At 35.1% G+C, this 12,003-nt stretch overlaps 1 protein-coding gene across 11 annotated transcripts in view; it reads right to left on the bottom strand.

Annotated features, from left to right (window-relative positions):
• The window catches only part of LOC124408609 (transient receptor potential-gamma protein), a 113,803-nt gene that overhangs the window by 57,752 nt on the left and 44,048 nt on the right, over window positions 1–12,003 (bottom strand). For 10 of the 11 annotated variants that reach the window (XM_046885650.1, XM_046885651.1, XM_046885653.1 and 7 more), the window contains exon 2: window positions 10,656–10,708. In XM_046885650.1, the coding sequence (XP_046741606.1) occupies window positions 10,656–10,689 (34 nt within the window). In that variant the 5' untranslated portion in view covers window positions 10,690–10,708. The remainder of the gene's footprint in view (window positions 1–10,655; window positions 10,709–12,003) is intronic. The other variant, XM_046885659.1, reaches the window with a different exon arrangement.

Here is a 12,003-nt window from a genome sequence, read left to right as displayed (position 1 = left end):
ATATATGCATTTTTACTTATTTCAATTTTTCGAATACACTTTTCAACTTTTATTACCAATACTAATTTTGCGAAAGGCATGAATAAAAACTGACTGAGTCTTGACAGAAAAATAGAGACAGTTAATTACTGTTCGTGTAGTACAGAAGTGCTAGCGACCAGCTTTAAAAAATTACAAATTAGAAGTGAACCCGAAAGTTGACTTATTTTCAATATAATTCTGACAAATCTTTTACAAAAACGAAATCTTATTTCTGGGAAAAACATTTCTACCGATGGTAAAGCATATTTTAGTTGAAAATTTAAGTGAAATCGAACATCACATATATCAACAAAAACCGATTGTTAATATCAATCTATTAATTTTTCTCGACGATGATCTCTAGCGTCCCTGCGTGCAAATCCACGTATAAACATAGCTTTCGTTGAGCCATAAATTTTCACTCCTTTTCAGTTATATTATTCCACTAAAAAAGTAAAAATTAAATTGAATTCACGTAAAAGTGAAAATCTGTAACAATATAGATAATCGATAACAAGGTACTCCTTCAGTCCACTGCAATATGGTCACCTAGATTCTCATACCTTTTGATGATGTTTATATTCCCTTATCTAATCTATAAATTCGTTGGGCATATTGAGTGTAATCGATGAGGATTGGCAGGAAAAATAAAAAACCTTTTACATAGAGAAGAAAATAATAAAAAGAATATAAATTATAAATCGTGAAACAGTTTAATATATACATACTTTCCAATCGATTGAAGGTTAAATGAGTTTCTCGTATATGAGTAGGCATTGTTCCAATTACTTTGGCAGCAGAAAAGGGATTACATTTGCAGGAGAAAAAGGAACGCGAACGCAATGAAATCTGCAGAGCTTCCCTCCACCTCTGGTAAACACGAAGCAAGTTTAACCATGAAATACACGGAAGATGTCGGTGTATATACATATACCCAGAGCCGATTCACCCTCATTTCTAACAACCAGGTATACAAAAAGAGGATGAGCTCATTTATTAGCTCGAGGTACGGGCGACGTAAACAAATTGTTAGCCAACACATGTTGTTGCTCAGGGTTTGATACGGTCTGCGAGTTAATAAGCGCAATCCAGCCACGCCTATACATACGATACCTCTTCAATCGAGTGCACCGAGGAAATATATGCAACAAATTGTACAACTATAGCTACTTAACTGAATTTCAAAATTTTCAAGGGAATACCGATGGGATTCGAGAAATGAGTTCGGTGATTAGTTTATTTGTTGATCTGTAAAGCTTAACAAAATTTTTATTACAATTTATCCGGAGAAGCAACCATTTTGTTGTATACTTCCGAGCACCTGATACATTCCCTGCGTGTCAATTTCACAAGAATGCAATATAGATAACAAGCAACATACGGTCACAAGGAATTAATTGACTTGAACCGTCGTCTATACGACTACAAACTTTTTGACTACTCGAAGAAACGCGAACGTGTAAGCTCAATATCCCAATATAACTGTGTTTTCTCTCAATGTACAATATACCTACCTGCCATAGTTCTTCGTTAGAAAGAATTGCAATTTATCCAAGAACAACTTTATTCTTAATAGCTATTTTTGACGTTTTAATTAATTGGTATAGTGAGAACGATGATTTTATGGGCCTTATTGTAGTGAAAAATAATAGAAATATTTAATTAATATTGAAAATGATCGATTTTTTTATTGAAATATATTTGAGATATTTTGTAATCAAGTCTGTGTCTAGATCCTGTGAAGCTTTGGCTCATATATTGAGTATTTAGTTTTTCTGTACTTGACCTTAACTGTTTTTATGATCAAAATCAGGTCCATTCCAATTTTTTATCTTATTTATTTATTTGTTAACTTTCAATTTAACTCGCACTCAGCTTTAGGTTTCATGTTTAAGAAAGACATCGTCTCATTACCGATCGAAAGTCACGATCCATGGAGATATCGGCTTGGCAGGACTTGGCTATCTAGTGACACTTTCGAAGGGGGTTGTCTGCAAAAACATCCATCACCCCCAACCGTCGAAGCGATGGCCTCGACTCCATCCATAGTGTCTCCCTAACCCAGTTTCTCTTTGATCATTTTCTGACATATTGTATCGATATGTGAAGGTGGTAGAGGAATGGTTCGTACGGTGGTCTTGATGGACCATTACTGAATATCGCACGTTCAGGTTGAAAACGATTCACATGATGTGGGTATGCCGATGCAGAGGTACCGTAAAGATATTTCTCACGCCTGAGATAAGGCAGTTTCTCAATACAGAGACATCCTGGTTGCACTATGCGGAAAATGCACTTTCTTGCAAGCCAAAGGAACGAGCTGTATTCAGTGAGGTGTACTTTTGAACTAGATTGAAAAGCTTTGCTCAATTGTGCAACATTCTTTTTACTTTATTTTCTTTTGCAAACGTGTGCCGTTTCGATTGTGTTTTTTGTCTGTTCGAAGAAAGTCGGGATATTGAAAACGCCATTGGATCAGTGATATGTATTAGCACAATGATAATGTTGAAGTGGTAACGATAGAAGATGAGGCTGATATTTGTAACGTACTCAAGGCAACGATGCATTTTTAAGAACAATCGTCATTTCGCAATTTCAGGAATGTCTGAATGTCAGTAAACAGCAAGGTAAAGCGAAACGTAAAACACTTTCGAACTCTTTCTCAAGTTCAAATGATGATTTTCTTTTACTGTAATTATGCACTGTATCTATAACAAAAATTTCGGTAATTTTTTATTCCACCCTTGATACTATAACATAATTTGCGTATTTCATTCATTTCGGTTTTTCTTATATCTATTTTGTACAGTGACGTTTACAGCCATATTAAAGCCATATTGCTGGTGGGCTCAGCGTTTTCAATAAGTATTCTAGTTTTATAATCGCATCCGATTGGAATGAAAATGTTCAATCTCGGTATACAAACGGTGTATGAAATTGAATGAGCAAGTCGTTTCGTCTGAAGCGGTATATGAGGATTGTGATGAATGGAACGTAGGAAGGTTCCTGAAAGGTGATATTCACCGGCAACTGAAGCATCATAAATCCTCTGATCGTGACAATTAGCGTGAGTCGTGCAGAAAGGAGTAAAGAGTCATAGATACTTAAATTTACACCAGTTGATATTCCTGCTGCGTTATAAAAAAATACTGCGATTGAAAGACTATTTTTGATACTTATTTCCGGCATCGACATAAAGATTCTCATTTTAATCATTAACTCACTGAGCAAGTTATTTCACGATTGCTTGTATCGAAAAATAATAATCGTGATCGAAATTGCACAAATCTCTTGACTGCTTCGCTGAAAAAATGTATTTTTTAAACTTCCAATGAGTATATTCTTACTTTAATGTTTAGCAAGAATTATCCCTTTTATATTCCGTTAGATTTATAGTATTAAATACTATTTACGAATTTTATTTAACCCTTATACGCCACACCTATTTTTTTGGACATACTTTCCACTATAAAGTACTACAAAACACATCAGAACCGTATTAATTACTTTTGTAGCGGGTTGTGGCGATATAATTACACTGAATACGTCTCATTCATTAGCGTTGCCTCCAGGGGGAGATCTGTACGTACGTGTATAAGTTGAATAACGAAAATTGCTCTATCCCACCGAGTCGAACCCAGATAACCGCTACATTAGTGGATAATTGAAAATCCACACACCAGAATTTTGCTAGTACTAACGAGTTCCAATTTGTAGAATTAAATGCGTTAAAAAAATCCATTCTTCTCATATTTGCTACGAAATTACAGTCAAATGAGTATCATTGTTGAAATGAAGTGTAGGTATGAGTTACTGAAATCATAAAAAAGTTAAGTACAAGAACAACAATATTTCCTCTGATTGCAACTGCTTTCTAAGATAAAAACTTAGTCATAGATTTCGCAAAAGGTTCAAGTTCGCTCTGTCTATAGGCACTCGCGAAATTTCATTCCGCGGACGAATTAGCCCCATATTTCCGCTCTAGATAATTGAAGTTTGTGTCGGGTGATTATTGATTTGTTGCGGTTGAAGAATTGCCGTTGTCAATCTCACCGTGTTCCCCGTTCACGTAAACACTGAAATTAGCTATTCGTAAATTGCCAATGAATTGCGTATTTTGCGAATTCAGGCGCGTCATTGCTGAAAAAATCATGCCAACGGTAAAAACTTGACGGAAGTAGTTGTGACCTGTGTTCAGTTCATTTGATCATTGATCAACATCGTTACACGTATTAGCTATGGTTCTGCTGAACATTTTGCGATGCGTCACTTTAGTTGAGGGCTTTTCAAAACCCTGGAAGCTTGCCACTGCGAACCCAATTCACTGACCTGTTTCTACAATCTCAAAACCTCAGGCCCATTAGCATTGCAAGCGTCACATCTAAATCGCCCAAAGCGTCAGCCTAGACTCAGATTAACCAATTCATCTCCAACTCTGATCTCTAGGCTTGCACGACTTTTAATCCCGGTTTGAAAAGCCCTTCAGCACATTGTATACAAAAGTATTATAGTATAGTATTGGGGTATTAGTAAATGCTTTGATTTTCATGTCATCGAAATACTCGAAAGCTGTGGTTCCGGTTTCGGTCAGAGATGGTTCGGGTCTACTTTGATTTGCGCACGAACTAGTTTTTTATGAAACAAACGCGACAGTGACTAATGTCAATGAAGACCTACGAAACGGACATGCTTAGCAGCACCTACATTAAGTCAAAGAAAATGTGGTACGAGAAATTATACATAGGATGATTGATGCTGTCAATAGTACATTTTCTGATTGTTGAAGCATTAAATTAGTTCCTTTAATTTGCTACATTTTTTCAGTTGAAGAAGGTCCTAATATTAATTCATTGTTGCACCAGGATAGAATTTATCACAGCAATCAGTATAAATTATTGTAGAAGTAACTATTATCAGAAATGATACTAACTCACAATACATAAGTCATGAAAGTCATAAAAATTAAAAGACTAACTATTTTCACTGGAAAAATGAGTAATTTAAAAGTAACTTTTTTCATCGATTTCTAACACACCGATTTTGCAATGGAAAGTATCACCTTTAAAACTCTTTTTCAAAGCTGTACGATTTTTTTTTGTCGAGTTACTGATCATTGAATGAAAAAGTCTTCTAAAAACTGTCATCGGTCAAAAGAGGTGAATAAATCATCTTAGAAAAATTTTCGGTAGCAGAATTCAAACCTTGAATCATAGCCTTTTTAATTACACACTCGAAGATCAAATCCATTTACTTTCACTCGAAAACCTCAAATTTGAAGTTTCACTGGACACAGCTGGTGTAATACTGATTTCCGAGAGAACTGTTCCAAACGAGAGGTGGCTCGTTCAATACAACAATCGTGAAGTCAGAAGTTTTTCCAGAAACTAGCTGTCATTTGAAAAAAGTAATATCAGACAGCAGATTCTGAGCTAAACGACGTAACCGGTGTTACAATCTTTGTAAATTCTCTCATCAAATCCCAAGTACACGCCCCTTAAGTAAATAATGCCTAAAATTAGAATAAAATATTTAGTTTTCATACGAACAATTATGTTAAATTATTATCTCGCTTTCTCGAGAAAAAATAATCATGAATTCAACTTCAGAAAATTATTTGACTTTGATGAATTTAGAGTAAAGCACAACTTCAAACGTTTCTCGTTATGAGGTGTACAATTACTCGATTAAATGATTTCCGAATAATTCATATTTAATAAAAAGTTCAAGTGGTTAATTTTTCCTCATTTTCATTGGAGTAGAATTCTATAAACACGGCAACTTTTGAGCATAAAATAAACTTTCAATATGGTACTAATTTTGTTTGAAAAAGTAAAGCTGAATCGAGAATAAAGTATTCTCATTTTGCGAACGAATCATGTATTTCACAATGAATAATCATACGATTTCAACGAGAATTTTGTCAAAATCATAAAGTAGCCTCATACTAAGCAGGTCATCGCATTCATAAACAAGAAAATAATTTAAAAAATCGCAATTCATCCCGCAATGGAACTAATGAAAAATCTCTCCATCCGATAATGATTTTCTGTTCTATTGCACAATCGTTTACGCAACCTGCACAAGTTACATTCTAAATGAAAAAAACTCTTTCACATTTAATTAAAAACTCAAAAATCCACCTGATTCTCTTATCACGCGATTTTCATGTATTTTGACCTGATATTTTTTCGATTTAGGAAACTGCCTGCTTTTTCTCCAGCGATGTATACTGTTGAGAAAAAAGCTGCGAACAGTTCCAAGTAATTTATGAAGTTATTTTGGCCTGTCCTAAATAACATTGCACCTTCCCCTCCCAATCCGACAGCCATGACTTGCCGAGGCAACGCATGTCAATATTTTCTTTGAAAAAAATAGGCTTAATCCTTCGGATCTAATAATATCGATACTTCAACCATTGGAAAGTGTTACTTAATTTGACGAATAACTTCATCGCATTTCTCTTGTGATGAAAATTAGAATATCCGGAAGCTGAGTATTAGATTATTTCTAATGTCCTTGAGCGTACCTAATCATAAGCTATTCCAGATCATGACGATTATAATGTTTTTTGAATGAAAAACAAATCTTAAAAATTTGAAATTATTTTCTTGGTGTGCACTAATCAATAATCTTTCAATTTAAAATTATTATAATACTAAGAAACAGCTGCGATCTGACTGATCTGATTCACATGGAACAGCTTTCGCAGACAAAATTATTAGGTAATTCTCTGAGAAATTGCACTAGCGAATATCGATCATGAGCTAGTAACCTAGACTCACAGCAGAGGGAAGTTTTCGAGGAGTAGTTCGAAATTTTTGCAGTAGAAAACTTGATCCAAATTTTTGTTCATTAATCATTATGGATATTACAAAAAACTATGGATGATCTTGACTTGACGAGAAGAAACTGAAGAAAATAAATCGATACAAATTTGTATCAGCATATATTCGAAGAATTAAAAGCCTGCGGATCCAGGATATAAAGGCTTATACTGGCAATTACAGTAAATTCAAGGAATGCCAAAGAAAGCATAGAGTCACGAATATTGAGCTTTAAAAGTCCTGAACGCGTTGCAAGAAGATTTGCGATATCGATTGAACAAAGGTTGATATCAAATATCGAGATCTAAATCCTTACGTGCGATGATCGTTAATCGTAAGCCAAATTGAAACCCTAGGGCCAAATTTTATGATTGGAAGCTGCGTCGTCGGACAATAAGGCAGAGATCAATGCTCATTATTATTTTTAAAGACAGTGGAAAAATTCAATACTTCTAACGCTGACAAGGTCTGATAACGAAATTGGAAAAGCGTTAACCAAATTCCTCTAGGGAAGTTTAAAGTTTCACCACCATGACAATCTGTCCGGAATGAAGAGTTCATAAAGTTGGAAAGTACTTCGTACCAAATGACTAAAAGTTATTGATCACGTGGCTTAAAGGTGCTGATTTATGGATATCATTATTCAAATATAATGCATGCCGATAATCTTTTTTAACACTCAGGTTAGATTATTATAGTAATGTTTTAGCCTGCTTCTGGAGTTTGTCTCAAAAGTAATTTCTGAACAATGGAATCATCGCTAGATAAGAAAACAAAAAGCATGTGAAATCGTCGCCAGGTCAACTTATAATCTCGAGCGTTAAGTATAAGAATGCTCCGAGTTCAGTGATAATATTTGAATTAGTATACATCCCATTTGATACGTAAGGGACGCCATTTCCGGTTGACAAAAACTCTAGCGTGAACTGTAGATTAGTGGCCATTCCTCACTCCTTGGCATGAGACAACGCGTCGTTCCCGAAAACGACCATGCAGAAGACTGTCTTATTCGAAAACTTGACTGAAAAATCGAAAATAATGACGTTGAAATCTCTAAAGTACTTTGAATGTTGCACTTGAATTACGAGTATTAAATACATTTATTCATATCTTCATAAGGGATAGAATCGGGCATTAATAAAATTGGATTTATTGAATAAATGTTCTTGGAGAGAAAAAGAAAAAATTACAGACGAAAATTAGATTTATGATGAAATTTCAGAATATGTTGATAATCAATATTTAAGCCCAATGACAGCTGCTTGGCGCATAGCAGAATTACCTCTTTCCGGTCGATCAGACTTTATAGTTTATTTAGAATTTCATGCGAAAATGAGAAGAATATTATTTTGAACAAAATGAATCAAAATATGAAAGCATAAGAAAGATTTTGAAAATTAGTGGATCAAAATATCACCTCTTTGATGACGGCACAAAAATTTTCGTGAATCGAAAATCCTTTCGAGAAGTCCTTTGAATCCGAAAGATTCCGAACGTTTTAACTTGGAATTGAACTACAGCGCATAAAAATAGCAACAAGTTTTAATGAATTGAAAAACTATGAAAATTTTAACTATCTAACTAGTAAAGAAACCGAAACCGCAATGGTATGAGTTGAAAATGACACCCACATTTAGGGAATTTTACAACAATTCACACAGCTAGAGAATTTTTTTGCACATATTCTTATTCTGGATATCGTATCTTTGACGACTCAAATTAAGGTTTAATGTAAGCAATATTATTGATACAGTTTAACTATAAACCGTGAATATAAAATAATGTTAAAAGCAATCTACAACGTGCAGTGGTGTGGAAATTATGACCGAATGTATAACAATATAATCATTTCAAAAATGAATTAACGAAGAGAGAGATAGATAGAGAGAGAGAGAGAGAGAGAGAGAGAGAGAGAGAGAGAGAGCTTGAGGCACGTTCATACCACATACCGTGCACTTAAATCTTATTTCATTTTCATAGGAAATCCATTTCAATATTGAATGTCTCGTAACGTTCCTTATAGCTAGAGGCCAGACCAACGTTCCCGCTAACTTCTGAGAGTCGATAAAAGCTCAAGACATCATAGAAGATTGTGTCACGACTGTTGCTGTAAACGGAAAGATATGACCGGGAATGAAACTCCTTGATCGTTAAGCTAAAGAGCGGAAGAATTCGATTAGAAATTCATTGCTATTCGTAAACACTGTCTGGACATGTAGCCTGTAGGTCACAAATCTCTTATACCGCCTAGGAAATAAGTTTTCAAGGAGAAAAGAATGCATATTGACTAAAAAATGCCTAATTTTCATTAAAAAAAAAAAAAAAAAAAACACTTTAGATTATTATTATTACGCATACCACGTAGAAAAATATATTTTTATTAAATACCCGGTATACGAAACTCTGAGATGAATCAATCGAGAAAATTGGATAAAACTCTCATACTTAATACGCAGAATTATAAAAGTATTGATTATTTGTTGCATGGCTAGATTAGTTGAACCACCAAATTACGCTCAGGAGGAGAAGAAAATAATGAGCCTTGGAAAATGGTCCAGAGTGTAAATTGGAACGATTTGAGTGCAATTTTTCTCGTTACCAGCATTGCAGTCCCTTGAGGATTAAAATTGTACCATTTTTGTACGCACATGTATAATTCAATTGTGATATTTCACTTGAGTCTACATGCAGGGGTGAAAAATATTGTACGGTTGTGGTTCGGTTAGCCACGCTCGAAATATTTATTGTGTGATTTTTCCACGCACGAAATCCAGAAGTTGCGAACAAATTTTTTCTCCATTTTGCAAGTAGAAATACTGTGAGATGGGCGAGAAGTCTGAGAGTTTAAAAAATGTCTAAACAATGAAAATGATAAAGAAGATAATAACAACAATACCAACGAGAATAATAATAATAATAATAATAATAATAATAATACGCACAGACGAATTCCCAGACAGACGCGATTACCGGAAAAGTGAACAGACGATCACGTGCTTTGCCTATATAGAAGATTGTTATTTTTCTCGTTCAACGCCTTCCATGTTAGACGCTTGGCGTGACTATAATGTGCCTACATACATACATTACATATGTATTTACATATAGCTATAGACATATGTATAGGAAAAGGGCCAGTCCGAAAGTGTTTCTAAAAATACTCGACATCAGCTCATGAATTTATCGTATAAACTTTCGCTCAGATTCTTACCTTCGTTTCTCGAACGAAGTTCTTGACTATATTGATGAGTGACGTTCGCGCTAGACTTGATACAAGTATCTGTGCACGAAAATTTATTTTTATATTTTCAACCCAATTTTTTTTTTTTTTTTCCATTCTTCGTTTCAAATTGTGGACGTGTATCTACTTCATAAATTGTCATGAATTCGGAGAGTTTGTATGAAAAAAAGAACGAATAACTTTCGCAAGCTCGAATCAAACAAATTACTACATTCGTGAAATATTTTCTTTTTGTTTTGCACAAAATTTTGTCAAGTAAGGATTATAAACGGTTTCCGATCGACTCATAAATTCGTGGGTAAATTTGACAAATTACAATTGTAATTTATCAATTCTAGCCCTAAAAATCTCTAGACGAACAAATTTTCAGATAAATGGGATTCTGAATTGAGAAGTGTCCAAGCGTTATGAATGAAAAAGTTTTTTTCACGGAGAATAAACAACCAAGTCAACCATCTTGTCAAATGAAGCCTATTTAATTTTATACAAATATTTGTCAAAACGTTTATAGATATTTTAAAAACAGGTTTCACCGTTACATCGAGTAGTATTTTAAGATGGTACTCTACCTGTACTCACCGATCTCCGGAATGTTCCTGTCATGATCGCCCTCTGCTGAAAACTGAAATGAAAATGTCCCAGTTATACATTACATTCGAATAAACGTCCTAATAATATTATCAAAAACAGTACAAGTCTCATCGAACGTATTCACGCGTGACCGGGAACATGGATCTCGTGAAACACTCGATCGTGAAACGAGGTTGGATTATGCCCACGATATCCCGAAAATGGCGCAACCGATTTACTTAAAATTTAGAGACAGTGTTCTTGGATAGTTGAGCCCCTTTGCCAAGGTCTGTTATTTTCTTTTCTTTATTTGTTTATAAGGAGTTGTAAAATTCTGAAGAGGATCCGCATTTCAACTTCTGTTTCGTCCTCCGGATCTCACGATCCTTTAATTTTGTTTTCACAAGTTGTTCAACACGACTGTTCTACTTTACATCATGCAGTCTCTTCTTATCGTCACTTTGCTGCTTCAGTTCCCACACCTAGTCAGTAAGTTGCAAAAGGTGAACGACAACTAGTCAGTCAATTGCACTCTTCCTTTCATGCATTCACTCTCCAGTGATCTTTCATTTAGCCAACATCTCAATTCACTTAATTCTCGTCCCACAACGAAACTAAAACCTTGCTTTTTCCCTTCTACGAATGATTTCTTCATGTCTTTTACGATAAATCAATTCTATAGTCAATCATTCAACTTCCCTGATATCAGTTCCTTCATCCACCCCCTCATCATTCGTTCGTGCGCGTAGTCGGAGGTGTTACGAACCCAAAACAGGTCGTAATTCGACCACCGTTAGGTGCGGATGCGGTCATCGATTGCCACTCATCTACCCCGTGACAGTTCAAACGTTTGCCATTTTGTTAGGGAAATAAATGAAAAAAAAAAAATTTATGAAGCTCGGGTAGTTGACTGACTGTTGAATAAAACAAACTCTAACGTAGGTAATTGAATAATTGATTGTCGAGGTAGAAATTTCTAAGCTTCGCAATCCTTCTAAGCCTCCTTTTCAGTCATCTTCTAAGAAAATTGAGATTTTAAGTAAAGATTTGAACACCCTTGTTGCAAATTCGACGCAAGTCTGACGCAAGACGCGACTGGGGAAAGGCTTTGGATTTTTTGATATTTCAAAATTTGATGAATAGTGCTCGTTGGCCGTGGATCTGACGGCATACCATGCCTGTGGAATATACTGATGTGAAGCCAGGTTAGTTGAGCGCGAATACGCAGCGTTTACTCATGAATCATTCATGCTACCAACCTTCCTTTGTCGAAAATTTTATCTCCGAGCCTCTGCCTAGCATTCGACGGCTGTGGTCAAATTGCCTTATATTTCTTCATCCCTGATA

This window comes from Diprion similis, chromosome 8, assembly GCF_021155765.1.
Source record: "Diprion similis isolate iyDipSimi1 chromosome 8, iyDipSimi1.1, whole genome shotgun sequence".
NCBI lineage: Eukaryota > Metazoa > Arthropoda > Insecta > Hymenoptera > Diprionidae > Diprion > Diprion similis.
The sequence above is the reverse complement of the archived record's forward strand: the minus strand, read 5'-3'. Positions and strand labels throughout refer to the sequence as shown.